Below are 19,040 nucleotides of genomic sequence, written 5' to 3'. Positions count from 1 at the left end.
ACGCCCAGGTATACAAGATGATTAGAGGATAAGGTAGGGTGGACAGTGAGAGCCTTTTTCCTCGGATGGTGAAGGCTAGCAGGAGGGGACATAGTTTTAAATTGCAGGGCTGTGACTCGTGCTGTTCCGCAGGGATCAGTGCTGGGACCTTTGCTGTTCATAGTATATATAAATGATTTGGAGGAAAATGTATCTGGTCTGATTAGTAAGTTTGCAGACGACACAAAGGTTGGTGGAATTGCGGATAGCGATGAGGACTGTCAGAGGATATAGCAGGATTTAGATCATTTGGAGACTTGGGCGGAGAGATGGCAGATGGAGTTTAATCCAGACAAATGTGAGGTAATGCATTTTGGAAGGTCTAATGCAGGTATGGAATATACAGTGAATGGTAGAACCCTCAAGAGTATAGAAAGTCAGAGAGATCTAGGTGTACAGGTCCACAGGTCACTGAAAGGGGCAACACAGGTGGAGAAGGTAGTCCAGAAGGCATACGGCATGCTTTCCTTCATTGGCCGGGGCATTGAGTATAAGAATTGGCAAGTCATGTTGCAACTGTATGGAACCTTAGTTAGGCCACACTTGGAGTATAGTGTTCAATTCTGGTCGCCACACTACTAGAAGGATGTGGAGGCTTTAGAGAGGATGCAGAAGAGATTTACCAGGATGTTGCCTGGTATGGAGGGCATTAGTTATGAGGAGCAGTTGAATAAACTCTGTTTACAAAATTATGAGGGGCATAGACAGAGTGAATAGTCAGAGGCTTTTCCCCAGGATAGAGGGGTCAATTACTAGGGGGCATAGGTTTAAGGTGCGAGGGGCAAGGTTCAGAGGAGATGTTTGAGGCAAGTTTTTTACACAGAGGGTAGTGGGTGCCTGTAACTCGCTGCCGGAGGAGGTGGTGGAAGCAGGGACGATAGTGACATTTAAGGGGCATCTTGACAAATACATGAATCGGATAGGAATAGAGGGATACGGACCCAGGAAGTGTAGAAGATTTTAGTTTAGATGGGCAGCATGGTCGGCACAGGCTTGGAGGGCTGAAGGGCCTGTTCCTGTGCTGTACTTTTCTTTGTTCTTTGTTCACACCGTGTTGCAAAATCTGATCGCCCAGGAACCTCAGCGTGGATGTCCTAAAACAGCACTTGGACCTATTTAGCTTGAGGCCATGTTCATGTATGTGTCGGATTACTTTCTTGAGTCGCGACACATGTTCCTCTGGGGCTGTGGACCACATTATGATATCGTCACCGTAGATACGAACGCCTTCGTTCCATGATGCGATGGAAAATCTCTGCTGCCGAGATGATGCCAAATGGCATTCGGTTGTAGCAGAATCTACCAAAAGGCGTGTTGAATGTGCAGAGCATTCTGCTGGATTCTTCAAGTTGGATTTGCCAAAATCCTTGGGATGTGTCCAATTTTGTGAAGAAGCGCGCGTGTGCCATCTCACTCATGATTTCTTCCCTCTTCAGGATGGGGTAATGTTCCCGCATAATGTTTTTGTTTAGATCCTTGGGGTCAATGCAGATGTGTAGGTCCCCCGAAGGCTTCTTTACGCACACCATCGAGCTGACCCAGTCGGTTGGTTCAGTGACCTTGGAGATGATGCCTTTTTGTTGTAGACTCGTGAGCTCTGCCTTCAGGCGTTATAGAATCATAGAAGTTTACAGCATGGAAACAGGCCCTTCGGCCCAACCAGTCCATGCCACCCAGTTTTTACCATTAAGCTAGTCCCAGTTGCCCGCACTTGGCCCATAACCCTCTATACCCATCTTACCCATGTAACTATCTAAATGCTTTTTAAAAGACACAATTGTACCCGCCTCTACTACTACCTCTGGCAGCCCATTCCAGACACTCACTACCCTCTGAGTGAAGAAATTGCCCCTCTGGGCCCTTCTGAATCTCTCCCCTCTCACCTTAAACCTATGCCCTCTAGTTTTAGACTCCCCTACCTTTGGGAAAAGATGTTGACTATCTACCTTATCTATGCCCCTCATTATTTTATAGACCTCTATAAGATCACCCCTAAGCCTCCTACGCTCCAGGGAAAAAAGTCCCAGTCTATCCAGCCTCTCCTTATAACTCAAACCATCAAGTCCCGGCAACATCCTAGTAAATCTTTTCTGCACTCTTTCTAGTTTAATAATATCCTTTCTATAATAGGGTGACCAGAACTGCACACAGTATTCCAAGTGTGGCCGTACCAATGTCTTGTACAACTTCAACAAGACGTCCCAACTCCTGTATTCAATGTTCTGACCAATGAAACCAAGCATGCCGAATGCCTTCTTCACCACCCTGTCCACCTGCGACTCCACCTTCAAGGAGCTATGAACCTGTACTCCTAGATCTCTTTGTTCTATAACTCTCCCCAACGCCATACCATTAACTGAGTAGGTCCTGGCCTGATTCGATCTGCCAAAATGCATCACCTCACATTTATCTAAATTAAACTCCATCTGCCATTCGTCGGCCCACTGGCCTAATTGATCAAGATCCCGTTGCAATCCTAGATAACCTTCTTCACTATCCACTGTGCCACCAATCTTGGTGTCATCTGCAAACTTACTAACCATGCCTCCTAAATTCTCATCCAAATCATTAATATAAATCACAAATAACAGTGGACCCAGCACCGATCCCTGAGGCACACCACTGGTCACAGGCCTCCAGTTTGAAAAACAACCCTCTACAACCACCCTCTGCCTTCTGTCGTCCAGCCAATTTTGAATCCAATTGGCAACCTCATCCTGGATCCCGTGAGCTTTAACCTTCTGCAACAACCTACCATGCGGTACCTTGTCAAAGGCTTTGCTAAAGTCCATGTAGACAACGTCTACTGCACTGCCCTCATCTACCTTCTTGGTCACTCCCTCAAAAAACTCATCTCTCAGTGGAGCAGGGACACATCATGGTGAATGGACCACAGGCTTGGCATCAGGCCACAGTCGAATCTTGAACTCGTGCGGCAGCGTGCCCATCCCGCTAAATACATCTGGGTACTGGTTAGAATGTCGTCGATGCTGGCCTGAAGATCCGAATGGGACAGCGTCGTGATGTAGACCCTTTGAATGAGGTTCAGTTGCTTGCAGGCGTCCGCACCTAGCAGGGACGCCCTGTCTGGTTTAACAATCTCGAAGCGTAAGCTTGCTTGTGTGTGTCGGCTGGACACCTGCAGATGGCAGGACCCCAGTGCCTTGATTGCGTTTCCATTGTAGTCCAGGGGTTTGCAGGCAGCTGGAAGGATTGTGGGGGCTTCTTGATTCTCTTGAAGTCCACCTGCGAAATCAGGTTGGCGGAGGCACCTGTGTCCAGTTTGAACTGGATGGGGCAGTGGTTGACCTTCATCACTGCATGCCATTCGTCCTCGGAATCCACAGCCAGGATTGATTGGACTCGTGATGTGTCCGGTGTGGCGTATTCGCACTTCGTAATAATGCCCACTCGGTAAGTGTTGTCCAGGGATTCATCATCTGGATCCGTCGCAGTGCCTCGATCAGAGTCATGCATTCGGTGTTGCACACTTCTGATGCGCCGCTGTCGGAATTGGGAGTGCTGGCTCCTGACTGGTGGTGCAGATCTGCACAGGGCTGCATAGTGGATTGGTTTCCCACAGTTTTAACAGCGTTTGCCTCTTGCAGGGCAGTTTTTTAAAAAATGGGCGGAACAGCAGGTCGCACACGTCATGACGTCGGCGTCAGACGCTCAGTGCGTCGTTGCGCATGTTCGGTGCGATTCTCAGATGTCTGCACCTGCGCAGTGCGGTTTTCGGCCGCTTCGTGTTCCCGATCGGATAGCGCATGCGTCGGGCCCCAGGAAGAGCGTGCATAATGGACACTTTCATCAATGTGGAGGCGCTGCATCTGGGAGATGGCCTGAACACTCTCCACCTCGTGGGAGGCTTGTTTTTCACTTTCTGCCGTTTTGTACTGTGAATAGCGATTTTTAGAGTGCTCATGCACAGTACATGTTTCACTCACGACTGGCAGAGCCATGTGCTTGATTTTCAACAATTGCTCTCGCAGAGGATCAGAGTGGACTCCAAAAACGATTTGGTCTCTGATCATGGAGTCAGTGATATCACCGAAGTTGCAGGATTGCGCTAGCAGTCTAAGGTTAGTTAGATAGGAGTTGAAGGATTCGTTTTTATCTTGCATCCTCTGCTTGAAGATGTAGCGCTCAAAGATTTTGTTGGTGTCCACCTCGCAGTGGCTGTCGAATTTGTCCAGGATGGTTTGGTACTTCGTTTTATCCTGCCCTTCGGAAAAGTGAAAGGAGTTGAAGATCTCTATCGCATGGTCACCCGCAGTGGTGAGTAGAAGAGCTATCTTCCGAGCATCGGTCGCGCCACTGAGGTCGGATGCTTCCACGTATAGTTGAAATTTCTGTTGGGGGCAGTGGAGACATCACAGGGGAGAGGTAGAGGTTTTGGTTTGATCCCCGATCCGAGAGAACTATCGCTTTGTCCCGGGGAGAATGGATGGAGGGTTCCTGAGCTGGCACAGGGCAGGAATTAGAAGGATGGGGGACCTGTTTTTAGATGGGACGTTTGCGAGCCTTGGGGCGCGGCAGGAAAAGTTTGGGTTTCTCCCTGGAAATGCCTTCAGGTACATGCAGGTAAGGGCGTTTGTAAGACGGCAGGTGAGGGAGTTCCCGCTGCTTCCAGTATGTAGGATCCAGGATAGGGTGCTCTCGGGGGTATGGGTTAGAGAAGGCAAGGTCTCGGCGAACTACCAGGAGATGCAGGAGGAGGAGGAGACCTCGGTGGAGGAGCTAAAAGGTAAATGGGAGGAGGAGCTTGGGGAGGAGATAGATGAGGGTACATGGGCGGACACCCTGGGTAGGGTTAATTCTTCCTCCTCTTGCACCAAGCTTAGCCCGATACAATTCAAGGTTCTTCACAGAGCGCATATGACAGGGGCGAGGCTGAGCAGGTTCTTTGCGGTGGAAGACAGGTGTGGGAGGTGCTCGATGAGCCCAGCAAATCACGCCCATATGTTCTGGGCGTGCCCAGCGCTGGATGGGTTCTGAAGGGGCATTGCGAGGACGGTGTTTAAGGTGGTGAACACCCGGGTTAAGCCGAGCTGGGGGTTAGCACTATTTGGGGTATCGGACGAGCCGGGAGTGCAGGAGGCGAAAGAGGCCGGTATTCTGGCCTTTGCGTCCCTGGTAGCCTGGCGGAGGATTCTGCTACAGTGGAAAGATGCGAGGCCCCCAAGCGTGGAAGCCTGGGTCAGCGACATGGCAGGATTTATTAAATGGGAGAGGGTAAAATTTGCCGTGAGAGGGTCTGTGCAAGGGTTCTTCAGGTGGTGGTAACCGTTCCTAGACTTTCTAGCTGAGTGTTAGGAGGTGGTCAGCAGCAGCAGCAGCAACCCAGAGAGGGGGGGGGGGGGGGGTGGAGGAGGGGGGGGGGTGTACTTTGTGTTTACTACTGTGTTTATTATTGCTTAATGGGGGGTTTGTATATTGGGGGAATTCGTGATGTAGTTGTAAGATGTTTATTTATGTGTTCTTTGTTTTTCTTTTTTCTGTAAGGAGGGGAGTTTGTTGAAACTATGTAAGAAATTTGAATAAAAATATTTAAAAAAAAAAAAAAAATTCTGCTTGAATGATCGCCAGTTGGCACTAAGATTGCCGGGGGTCCTGAGCAGATGAGGAGCCTGAATCTTGTCTATTGTGCCTGTATTCAGTAGCTGGTTGTCACGGATCTTGCTGAGTTGAACTAAAAAGATTGAACAGTCACACCTGGTATCATGTTGTGTTATGCTGAATCGGATAACACAGGCTGCTACTTGATGCAGTCTTAACTAAAGGATGCTCCAGACTCTGAAGTGAGTTCAACGTGTTTATTGAATTATCAACACATTTCTCAAATGAGTTCGACTCTCTGCCAATCTAACTGTAGTAACTCAGTCTAACTGTACCAGCTTGCTCTAAGCCACGTGCTGGGGTGTGATGCTGCTGATCAACCCTGTCTAACTCTCTAGATGTCTGTCTGTGGAATGACGCAGGGTGTGAGTGCCTCATCCCTTTTATAGTGTTTATGTCATGCCCCCTTAAGGTGATGCCACCTTTGAGTGCCCTGACTGCCCATTGGTTGTGTCCTATTCTGAGTGTCCATTGGTTGCATGTTTGCATATCATGACAGCTCCCTCGGGTCAGTGCCTCAGCGATGCTGGTAATCTTCTGGAGGACAGATTGCTGGACCACTGCTCTACCCTGTCAACCCCTTTGAAAACCGGCATCCACCGTTAACGGTGGCAGCACTTTGAGCTTGCGGGAGGGCAATATGAGCTTCCATTGCAGCACTCACACACTTGCTGGAAGCTACTTGTGCTGAAGTGAAAGCTAAGTCATTAGTCATTGCATGCTGTATCACAGTCAGGTCCACAAATGTGCTCATGGAGGTGGTCACCATTTCTGTGCAGGAAGGAGTTGGCTCTGAGCTCTACACAAAGCCCTGTGCCAAGTTGGTTCCAGACTGCTCCATGATCCTTGACATTGAAGGCTGACTTTCTGGTAGGTTTCCCACTGAATAAAGCATTTTGTTGTGCATCTCTCTGCCTTCTTCTCCCGCTTACTCCAAAGTCTTCGTCTGAGTTTCTGTCATAAATCTCATGTGCAATGTCATCCTCTGGTGAGCTGGCACTGCTGCCCTGTTGTAGTCCACTCATGCACAGTATCTCGCTCTGTACAGATCCCAGCTTTAATCCACCTGCCATGATATGTGCATTGTCAGTACCTGAGCTGGTGGCTGTGAGTGTGAAATTAAATGATGCCATGTCTTTATGATCACTCTCTTGGTATTCTTCTACTGCCTGACAATGTTGTACTTCTTGTCTACCAGGCTAGGAACCCTGCAGTGAGTAATTCCCCTCCCGACTCTCCAAATTCTGTCCACCAGCTACAAGGTACAAGTCAGGAATGTGCTGGAACACTCTCCACTTGCCTGGATGAGTGCAGCTCTAACAACACTCAAGAAGCTCAACACCATCTAAGACAAAGCAGCCCATTTGATCGGCACCCCATCTGCCACCTTAAACATTTACTTCCTCTACCACTGGCACACAATGGCGGCTGTGTATACCATCTACAAAGTGCACTGCAGCAACTCACCAAAGCTCTTTAGACAGCACCTTCCAAACCCATGACCATCTAGAAGAGAAAGGGCAGCAGACAAGGGGGAACACCTGCACCTGGAAGTTTCCCTCCAAGTCGCTCATTGACCTGAGTTGGAAATATATCTCTGTTGCTTCACTGGGTCAAAACCCTGGAAAACCCAGCCTAACAGCACGGTGGGTGTACCTACACCACATGGACTGCAGCGGCTCAAAAATGCAGCTCACCACCACCCTCTCAAGGGCAGTTAGGGATGGGCAAAAAATGCTGGTCTATCTATGTTCTCATGTTTGTCATCTGTACCAGTGTACCATGCTTATTTTCAAGAGGAACTCAAGTAGAACTTCAAGAGCATTATTAATTGGTCTATCTTAACCACATGACCATGGTTAGCATGACCATTTCCAGCAATCAATCCTAAAGAGCACACAGTGCATATTTTTCTTTTAAATTCTCTTTGCCCAGGTTTTCCATTTTTTTATCCACTTTCAATGGATCTCTTGAACAATCCTTTTTTTAAATTAGTTTAAGCATCTATTTAAAAAGAAAAATTGTACAATCAGGTTGCAATCTACTCAGAATATTTGTGCTTCCGAACCTCATTCTCCCTCTACTTTATGTGGTTCCAGCCCTCTCGGACTCTGTGGGTTGAATTTTTGGGTCTGAATGGGCTGGACCAAAAGCAGACAGGGTGGTTGGCCAGCTTGCTGGTTACCTCACCCTGTTTCCATTGCTGGATTGTTACCTGGGCAGTTGGGGGAGGGGGAGCTCATGATCTTGCGTGCTCCCCAGTTAAGGCCAATCAAGGTTTCGAGGAGCTCTTTGAGAATCTGTTAACGGGTAATGTGGGGGCAGGTGTGCATGCTGAGATTTTCACAGAGGCTCAGGTGCTCATGTACAGATTAGGTAAGGGCACATTGGCTCTTGTGCTATCCATCACCAGCTGGCTTTCTGAACTTGCACAGGCCAACAATTTGGTAGTGATAGAGTCAGGCAGCACAGAAGGAGGCCATTCAGCCCATCATTGCCTATGCTGGCTCCTTGAAAGAGCTACCCAATTAATTCCAATCTCTTGCTTTTTTTCCTTCACAGCGCTGTAAATTTTGCCTTTCAAGTATATTGCTTTCCAGAAAGAAAGATAGAGCAGAAAAAATACATATTAAAATTAGATAGATGCCATAACAAATATAGGCAGTGTCAGACATATAGTAGAAAGAGAGGAGACAGAGGTTGCACAAAATTATAGAAAAAACAAATAGAAATCTAGATTCAAATGTCTCATCTGAGGGGATAGTTCTCAGTTGCCTCGAACTGCCATCAAGCATAAGCCTTAAAAAGATAATTGTGAGTAATAACAGGAGTCTACTAATTCAACCCTCCAACTTGCTGTTTGGCTGACAAAGCAAGTTAACCCAGCGCTGGCTTCTCACGATAAACTCTTCTTTACCACAGTCTTTGCTGTGCTATTGCTTGTGCCCCTCTTACCAAGAGAAAGCACCATGGCCTCAGAGTTCTCACCTGAATGGAATAATGAAATGGGAACCGCTGCCAATCCCCCATTGAGCAGAAGCTCAGACCCCTCTCTCCATCCCCCCTAAAAATCTTTTTGATTCTGCATTTGATTGAATCTACTCACCAATAAATGATTCTCTTTTGGTGTGAACGACATTGAAGGGGAAATCTATAGACGCAGTGGGAGTTTGGCCAAAAAACCAAATCATCTAAAATTCTATTATTTGCAAGAATTGGACACATGATTTAATGACAGGTGGAAATTATACATGTTGGGCTGTCGATCACATAGAAACATGGAAGACAGGAGAAGGAGTGGGTCATTTGTCCCTTCGAGCCTTCTCCACCATTCAATATGATCATGGCTCATCCTCTATTTCAACGCCATACTCCCGCGCTATCCCCATGCCCCTTGAAGCCTTTAATAGAAACAATACTGAGCTGAGGATGTAATTCTGAAAATACAATAGAACGTTTACATTGGTGTGGTAATATTCCACCATCTACAGGCGCAGAAATGAGATGTATAGAATGCTCTAAGCATACATATTTTTCAATAGGAAGCCAATTAAAGGAAGTGTTGGTTAACAATAGAAAGAGAGAGAGAGAGAGAGAGAGAAAGCCATCATATTTCCTCTGCTTTTAATGTGTGAGGTTTAAAACCATTGAACGTATTCAATCACAATCAAAAATTTAATTTGTACAGGCTTATGAATGTTTTAAATGAAAGCTTTTAACAGAGAGCAACTACTCACCTCACGGGAGTCAACGGCTGCATACATTATTTCCATCCAGCCTTTAAAGGTTGCCTATTTGGAACAAAATTAAGAAGGTAGTGTACTACATCCTTCGTCACAAGCTATTTTCTTTCACATCATTAATCAATATTAATGTTACTTCCCAGCAGTCAGTTTAAAAAATAATAGACCTCATGATATCAGAATGCCTTGAACATTCAGTATCATGAAGTTCTGTGGCATAACTCATCTTATATATTGTTTAGCTCTATATAGTGCTTTAAATTATTTGCAACATTAAAATATTGTAATGAAAACTAATAAAATCTGTCGAAAAAATTCTCACACACAACGAGTGGTTTGGGTCTGGAATGTACTGCCTGGCAGTCTGGTGGAGGCAGGTTCAATCAAGGCATTCAAGAGGGCACTGTGGTGTTGGGTGCTCTGAGGTACAGACGAACCAACACGGTTGCGATTGGTACAACGCAGTTTAATTCCAACTAGTTATTTACACATCTGTCTTGGACTCAGCACATGGTGACTGTATGAGTGTCTTGTTAATGAGGTCCTGGCCTTGTCCTGTCTCCAGATGGACTGGCCAGCAGGTGTCGCGTTTCTTGTCTTATACTGTGTCTGCTCTTGTCTGTGATTGGCTGTCGTGTTATGTGTGCTAATTGGTCTGTTGGTCTGTCTATCATGATGTGTGTGTTGTGATGTGTGTTTGAATATCATGACATCCCCCTTTTTTACAAGATTATGTGCCTACATGGTTATAAATATGAATGTGTCCTGAGTGCAGCTAAAGGTGTGTGTGCGTGATATTTACAGCATGTACATGTGGCATAACTATATACAAGGGGCGATGTCAGGTGTGGCATGCTAACGAGGTTGTACCATAACAAAAGAAGAACGTTGAAATGTGGTCCGATCAAACGAGACCTGGAATGATAAAACAGTAACATGTTACAATACAGTTGTTGCTAAAATTTGACGTGTGAACAGGCTCATAAGTCCAGTCTAGTAGGTGGGCGACGAATTCGGGTTGACCGCCTTAAGGGTGGGTCGAGAACCACCGGCTGAGGTGCGAGCCTGGCCACGGGCGGCGACAGAAGGGGCATGGTATATGGCAGCTCCACAAAGTCGCTATCAGGAACCAGTGGAGGACACGGCGTCTGTGTATGGTTCCGTTGCGAGCGTGGAAGTAGGCGAAGGGCTCGCCGATTGCGCCTACGCACGGATCCATCCGGCATGCGTACCAGGAACGAGTGGGGAACCACGCGTCGGAGAACTTCGGCAGGTGCTGACCAGCCACTGTCTGGTAGATGAATGCGGACGTTGTCTCCAGGGGCCAGGGAGGGAAGATCAGTTGCCCTTGTGTCGTACGATCTCTTCTGGCGATCGCGCTGCAGTTGCATCCTATGCAGTACCGGAGCATGGTCTATTGTTGGTGCCAGGATGGAAGGCACAGTGATTCTGAGGGCGCGACCCATCAGCAGCTGTGCTGGCGAGAGACCCGTGGCTAGTGGGGCCGAGCGATAGGCCAGCAGGGCGAGGTGAAAGTCCGATCCGGCAGCAGCAGCCTTGCAGAGGAGCCGCTTGGCAATGTGAACGCCCTTCTCCGCCTTTCCATTGGACTGGGGATGCAGAGGGCTGGACGTCACGTGTGTGAAGCCATACGAGGCCGCAAAGGACGACCATTCATGGCTGGCAAAACAGGGCCCATTATCCGACAGGACAGTCATCGTAATGCCGTGGCGAGCAAAGGTGTCTTTGCAGGCCCTGATGACAGCAGACGACGTCAGATCGTGCAGGCGTATGACTTCTGGGTAATTGGAGAAGTAGTCCACTATGATAACATAGTCCATGCCAAGCGCGTGAAATAGGTCGACACCCACCTTTGCCCAGGGGGACGTCACCAGCTCATGGGGCAGAAGCGTCTCAGGAGGTTGCGCCGGCTGAAACCCTGGGCAGGTTGTACAGTTGATCACCATGTTGGCAATATCGTCACTGATGCCCGGCCAGTGTACCGCCTCTCGGGCCCTCCATCTGCACTTCTCGACCCCCAAGTGGCCTTGGTGTATTTGATCGAGAACCAGCTGGCGCATGCTGTGCGGAATCACAATCCGGTCCAGCTTCAGAAGGATCCCATCAATGATGGCTACGTCATCTCGTACATTATAGAACTGCGGGCACTGCCCTTTGAGCCATCCTCCCGTCATGTGGCGCATCACTCGCTGTAAAAGGGGGTCGGCCGCTGTCTCTCGGCGGATGCGGGCCAGACTGGAGTCGTCAGCCGGCAGATTTGCCGCTGTCAAGGCCACCTGTGCCTCGACCTGACATACGAACCCCTCCGCATCTGGCGGCGTGCTCACTGCTCTGGATAGGGCATCCGCCACGATGAGGTCCTTTCCTGGAGTGTAGACCAGTTGGAAGTCATACCTCCTGAGTTTAAGTAGGATGCGCTGGAGGCGAGGGGTCATGTTGTTCAGGTCCTTGTTTATTATGCTGACCAGGGGGCGGTGGTCAGTTTCGACCGTGAACCGTGGAAGACCATAGACATAATCGTGTAACTTGTCTAAACCGGTTAGCAAGCCCAGGCATTCTTTTTCGATTTGCGCGTAGCGCTGCTCTGTGGGGGTCATAGCCCGCGATGCATAGGCAACCGGGGCCCATGACGACGTGTCATCCCTCTGCAGGAGCACTGCTCCAATGCCGGATTGGCTGGCATCAGTTGAGATTTTGGTGGGACGAGACGTGTCGAAGAACGCCAACACTGGTGCCGTGGTGAGTTAGTGTTTGAGCTCCTCCCATTCCAGCTGGTGTGTGTGTTGCCACTGGAACTCTGTAGATTTTTTGACGAGGTGGCGCAGAGTCGTTGTGTGGGAGGCAAGGTTGGGAATGAATTTCCCTAGGAAGTTGACCATGCCAAGGAATCGTAGGACAGCTTTCTTGTCGGCCAGCTGCGGCATGGCTGTGATGGCGCTCACCTTGTCTGCATCCGGACGGACCCCTGACCGGGAGATGTGGTTCCCCCAGGAACTTCAATTCGGTCTGGCCAAAGGCGCACTTGGCTCGGTTGAGGCGCAGGCCATTTTCCCGTATGCGGGCAAAAACGCGTTGGAGACGATGTATGTGCTCCTGCGTTGTGGTGGACCAGATGATGACATCGTTCACATATACGCGGACCCCTTCGATGCCTTCCATCATCTGCTCCATGATTCTGTGGGAGACCTCGGATGCCGAGATGATGCCAAATGGCATCCGGTTGTAGCAGAATCTGCCGAAAGGGGTGTTGAAGGTACATAGCTTTCGGCTGGACGGGTCCAGTTGGATCTGCCAAAATCCTTTAGAAGCATCCAGTTTCGTGAATATCTTCGCTTGGGCCATTTCACTGGTGATCTCCTCCCATTTGGGTATGGGATAGTGTTCCCGCATAATGTTATTATTGAGGTCTTTGGGGTCGATACAGATGCGGAGCTCGCCAGAGGGCCTCTTGACACACACCATGGAGCTGACCCATGGCGTGGGCTCCGTGACCCCTGGATAGGACCCCTTGGTCCTGGAGATCCTGCAGCTGCAGCTTGAGGCGGTCTTTAAGTGGCGCAGGAACCCTGCGAGGTGCGTGAACGACCGGGATGTCGTCCGGTTTGAGGCAAATTCGGTATGTGTATGGCAGTGTTCCCATGCCTTCGAATGCCTCCTGGTTGTGGGCGAGGAGCGATTGGAGCTGTGCGTTGAACTCAGCATCCGGGAAGTCAGACGTGCCGTCTGGAGAGAGGGAAAGAATTTGTTGCACAAGGTGGAGAGCCTTACATGCCTGTGCGCCCAGCAGGGAGTCCTTCGATGAGCCAACTATCTCGAACGAGAGTGGCCGTGTGTGTTTTGTGTGTCACCTGGAGCTGGCAGGATCCCATGGCCGGGATAACGTTCCCATTGTAGTCGACCATCGTGCTCCGGGATGGCTGGATTGGTGGTCTGACCTTCATGGAATAGAATGCTGACCATGCTATGAGGTTGGCGGATGCGCCAGTGTCCAGGTGCAAAGTGATCGGCGATCGGTTGACCGTCAGGGTGGCACTCCATTCATCAGCCGGATTGATGGTGTTGACTCGGTGTTGACCCATCAATGACTGCAACCCGGAAGGCGTCTTGGTCATCTGTGTCGTCGGTTTGGATGTCGTGATGTGGAGGCTGGATGGTCCGCACGTGTCTGCGAGGTTGTCGGAGATGTGGAAGATCCACAGGTTGAGCCGCTCGACAGTAGGCAGCGTAGTGGCCCATCTTGCCACAGCGTAGGCATTGTCGGGTTTTTGCAGGACATTGCCCTTTTAAATGTGCAGCTCCACAGTTGCCGCACGTCATGGCGTTCGTTACGCCACTGCACATGCGCAGTTCGGTCTTGCGTCGGGCGCGCCTTCGCAGTGTGCCCCTCAATGTTGCCGTTGGTTTTGGCGCGCACAAACACGGGAGGCCTCAAAAAGCGCGCAAAACGGCTGCCCTCGTCCGGGCCGCGGGCCGGGAGCAACTCGATTGCCTGGATGCGTTCGGCCTCGTGGGCGGCCTGGCTTGCCGATTCGATCACTTGGGACCCCCTCCGTGCCGATTCGGTCGCCTGAAATTGGGCATAGCGGCTGGTCGCATTTTCATGCAGGACACAGGCTTCCACTGCAGATGCTAAGGTCAGGCCTTTAATTTTTAGAAGCTGCTGGCGTAGGCCACTGGAGGCAACGCCAAAAACGATCTGGTCCCGGATCATGGACTCTGAGGTGGTGCCGTAACCGCAGGACTGCGCGAGTATGCGGAGGTGCGTCAGGAAGGACTGAAAGAGCTCATCCTTACCTTGTAGGCGCGGCTGAAAGATATACCTCTCAAAGCTTTCATTGACCTCAACGTTGAAGTGCTGGTCGAGCTTGAGGAGGACCGTGTCATATTTAGATTTGTTCTCGCCTTCCGCGAACACCAAGGAATTGTATACATCGATGGCGTGCTGGCCTGCGGTAGTGAGGAGCATGGCAATCTTTGTTTCGTCCGAGGCGCCCTGTTTTTCGTTGGCTCGCATGAACAGTTCGAATCGCTGCTTGAAGAGCTTCCAGTTGGTGCCCAGGTTCCCAACGACTTTCAACGGCTGCGGTTTGTTGTGGGTGTCCATGGCTCAGGATGGCAAATTTGCCGGTAAGTATCGATTTACTCACTGGTACCATGAGGTGTTGGGTGCTCTGAGGTACAGACGAACCAACACGGTTGCGATTGGTACAACGCAGTTCTATTCCAACTAGTTATTTACACATCTGTCTTGGTACTCAGCACGTGGTGACTGTGTGAGTGTCTTGTTAATGAGGTCCTGGCCTTGTCCTGTCTCCAGATGGACTAGCCAGCAGGTGTCATGTTTCTTGTCTTATACTGTGTCTGCTCTTGTCTGTGATTGGCTGTCGTGTTATGTGTGCTAATTGGTCTGTTGGTCTGTCTATCATGATGTGTGTGTTGTGATGTGTGTTTGAATATCATGACACGCACTAGATGATTATTTGAGTAGAAACAATGTGCAGGGGTATGGGGAAAAGGCACGGGGGTGGCACTAATCATGAAGCTTGTTTGGAGAATGGCCGGTGCAGAATGGGCTGAATATCCTCCTTCTGCGCCACAAAAATTCTGTGATTCCAAGAAGAGGGAAGATGACAGACATTCATTGTTGCATTATCGAATCTCAGAACTGACAGGTTCTGTGCCTGTGTTGGTCCTAGATCTTCAGCTAGAGCTGCGTTTCATTTCCTTGACATTCTGCAATCATTCTTGCAAATACTAATCAAATTCCCTTTCATGTGTAGTAATACGACTGAATCTACGTCTTCTTGTTAACAAGAGTTAGTAGGTAGCTTTATAGCACTTTATCTTACTATCACTGGCTCGTTTTGGATCAGATAAAATTTATTATGTTGCCACTAACTTTGTTATTGTTATTCTAAAGTGGGCAGAATAGTGAAACAGTGAGTGTTATCGATAAATATTTTGTTTTTATTCTATCTTTTTTTTGTGTACAGGTGCTGTATAACTTGCTTTGATATTTGTCTTGAACAATACTTTTTAAGAGCTTTATATTGGGTTATCAGAAGAGGGCAGTCCTGGAGAACGGTGCCCCCAAGGCAACAGGCCTAGACTTCTCTTTTGATACAAATGATCCTGCTTTGTGCTTTCAGCACTTTCTGAGCGGGATCTTGTCCCCTTTAAAAACAATCGAATCATTTCTCAGTCCCGATCCCACATTTGGCAATCATGAACAGCAGTCACTCCCAATCAGAGGACCTGCAGCCTCGGAAGTAGAGCAGCCCCACCAGCAGAGGTGGCGCTATATGGGGAGGGCCACAGGGGTTCCTCCCTCTTAAAGACACCTTCTTGAGAAGTTTGAACGTTTATAAAATCAATTGATGGTATATCCGTGCAGCAGTGACCTGCTGATGCCTGCAGATCCATCAGGGTTGTGGGAGGGCCTCATGGACCCTCTGTCCTGCTGCTGCCAACCACCTCCAGGTGCCTGCCAGTTTTTGATGCTCTGGCTGCATGTCCAATCTGTCCAGAAATTGACACTTAACTCAAATTGGCTACCCACCACTACTGGAAATGCATCAGCTCCGACTTAATATAATAGGCTGAGAGGGGAGGTAAAGGGACTGGCAAGAAGAGAATATGAAAATAAAATAGTATTCAACATAAAATGGAACCCAAAGGGCGACAGGTGGCACAGTGGTTAGCACTGCTGCGTACGGCGCTGAGGACCCGGGTTCGAATCCCGGTCCTGGATCACTGTCCGTGCTGAGTTTGCACATTCTCCTCGTGTCTGAATGGGTTTCGCTCCCACAAACACAAAGGTGTGCAGGTTAGGTAAATGCTAAATTGCCCCTTAATTGGAAAAAAAATAATTGGGTACTCTGAATTTATTTTAAAAAAACATAAAGCTAACCCAAAAATCTTCTGTGGCGTAGAAGAATTGTAAGAGATGGAATGAGCCCTATTCGTGACAAAGAAGGTGACAAAGAAGGTCATATTCTGAGCGGGGTGCATTTTGGCAGAAGGGATAGGGAGGAGAAATATTGGGCGCAATCTAACCGATTTGCAAACAGAGTCCCTTGCCGAGCACATTTAGCCGGGTGTTTGCTGGTGCTCGCAGCTATCAAACGGGACAGCTATCAAATGGGACTATAACGCTCCGCCGAGGCCACACATAGACCCATTTCCTGCACTGAGCTCTGCTGCCAGAACTCCTCAGTACAGGAGATCGGGACGCGATCTCTCGACCGTCCCAATGCGACACCCATACCTCCAACTCATCTATAAGGGGTCTCTGGTCCCCGTTTGAGACGACCAATACTGAACGGCGCTCACCTAAGGTCTCCGAGGTCAAGCGGTTAGTCCTAAAGCCTCAGAATATCAGCCAAGTTGCATATTGGAGTGAGACTAGCTGCCTCACTCTAATATGCAGATTTGGCACATACTGATCCCACAATGGATGAGATTCAGATTGTGACATCTCGCAAGATCCCGTTAGATCTCGCGAAGCATGTTGAGCCAGGTATATCCCGGAAGAGGCCACTCCCGGCATCTACCAGCCAGGCTGTGCCTCCATTAACCCACATGGGGGCACGACACGGCCGGTAAGTCATGTCCATAGACTAAATAGCATAGTTTTAAAGAATGTGTAGGAACAGAGGGACCTGAGGTGCATGTGAATCAATCTTTGAAGAAAATATTGAGAGCGTGAGCAGCAAATCATATATGATCTTGGGCATCATAAATAGAGGCACTAAATATAAAAGTTGGGAAGCGGTACTGGGCCTTTATAAAGCATTAGTTAGGCCCCAACTGAGGTACTGTGTGCAGTTCTGGTCACCACACTTTAGAAATGTGTGAGAGTTCTTGCGCAAGTGCAGAAGAAATTTACCACAATGGTTCCTGGATGGGGGATTTTAGTTACAAGGTTGGAAAAGCTGGAGCTGTTCTCTTTCGAATAAAGGAGATTGAGGGAGCACTTGATAAATTTGTAAAAGATTATGACATGTTTGGATAAGGTCGGCAAGGAAAAAAATGTTGCCATTAGCTGGTAGTACAAGGATTAGGTGACCGAGAGTTAAGGTTTGGGCAAGTGATGCAGGGGGAGCGTTTTTACACAACGAGCATTCATGACCCGGAACTCGCTGCTCATGAGTTGGAAGTGGAGACAATCAAGGATTTGAAAAGGATTTTAGTTGGACACTGGAAGGGAGTAAACTTGTGTGGTCACGGAGATCGAGCTGGGGAGTGGCACTGAATAAATTGTTTACTGGAAAGCCAGCATGGACTAGTAGCTATCATCATCAGCCATGACACCTGATACTGGAAATAAATATCTTCTGCAAAATAACCAGTCAGAACTAACATTGCTTGTATTAATGCACACATTCACACATCGGCATGGATACATGCACGCACACACACACATAAACACAGGCGCATGAACAAACGGCCACACATGCATGCATACACACACACACACCTGTATGCATGCACACAAACATGCACATACACAAATTCACATAAATATATATATATATTTAGAATGTATCAAAAATGTTGTATATGAATGCAGTTCTTGCAAATGTCACAACTCTTTTAACACTTTAGTGGCATGCCTTTTTCTTTTTCTACCAAATCTGTCCCTCAGATTGGGCGGGACATCTTACTGGTGGGATCATCTGGTCCCGCCGAATTTGACCCCCCGTTGCGGGTTCCTCATTGGGGAAGTGGGCGAGACATGCAACAGCCTGTAGACTTTGGCTGGACCGGAAATTCTCAGCAGTGGCAATGGCTCTCCGCATCCAGCACAGGAAAACCGTATGGGAGGGGGGGTTGCAGAAATTCCCGGCCATTGCTTTTGTCATGATTACATTTATCAACGCCTTTTACTTTGGAATGAGTATTCCAAGCTAGACCTCCAAGGTGCGTGGTGTTTTTGCTTATCTACGACTGGGGCATGTGACTCCCAAATAAGTCTCCAAAGTAGATGGTATAGTGCTCTCCACAGTGTTATGCACTTTGAAGATACTAAATTAAGCCTGCAATCCAATTTTGCCTGACCCTTGCCTGCTGTCACTCTGGTGGCTACCAGTTCTTCACGTGACCGTCCATGGCTGAGAACGCCAACCTAAGCTCTCACCATTGTTGCCTCCCAATCTAAGATAGGACTAATAGGACTACTCTCTGCTTTAACCTCAACCCGACTCCCAGTTCTTGTGTCATGAACTCCCCTTTGCAACTAGAATGGAAACTGCACTGTGAACCCAGGTGTGATCTTACTCTTCAAGTCCCCCTCCCGAACAGTATGATAAGCCATATAAAAGCAAAATACTGTGGATGCTGGAAATCTGAAATAAATACAGAAAATGCTGGATGAATTCAGCAGGTGGGGCAGCATCTGAGGAGAATAAAACACAGCTAATGGTTTGAGTCTATATGACTCTTCTCCAGAACAGTCCGTAGGAGGGCCATATGGACTTGAAATATTAACTGTGTTTTTCTCACCAAAGATGCTGCCAGACCTGCTGAATTTATCCTGCATTTTCTGTTTTTATTTTAGCATAAGCCATATTCGAACCTTAGGCGGGATTCTCCTGTTAGACGTTTTAGTTGCTGTGA

At 48.5% G+C, this 19,040-nt stretch overlaps 1 protein-coding gene across 2 annotated transcripts in view; it reads right to left on the bottom strand.

Annotated features, from left to right (window-relative positions):
• Positions 1–19,040, bottom strand: part of LOC140398395 (sodium channel protein type 4 subunit alpha-like) — a 352,602-nt gene that overhangs the window by 43,347 nt on the left and 290,215 nt on the right. For both annotated transcript variants that reach the window (XM_072487039.1, XM_072487038.1), the window contains one exon: positions 9,396–9,449. In XM_072487039.1, the coding sequence (XP_072343140.1) occupies positions 9,396–9,449 (54 nt within the window). The remainder of the gene's footprint in view (positions 1–9,395; positions 9,450–19,040) is intronic.

Source organism: Scyliorhinus torazame, chromosome 21 (genome assembly GCF_047496885.1).
Source record: "Scyliorhinus torazame isolate Kashiwa2021f chromosome 21, sScyTor2.1, whole genome shotgun sequence".
In the NCBI taxonomy this organism is placed as follows: domain Eukaryota; kingdom Metazoa; phylum Chordata; class Chondrichthyes; order Carcharhiniformes; family Scyliorhinidae; genus Scyliorhinus; species Scyliorhinus torazame.
Note: the sequence above shows the minus strand (reverse complement) of the source record. Positions and strands in the feature narration are given on the sequence as shown.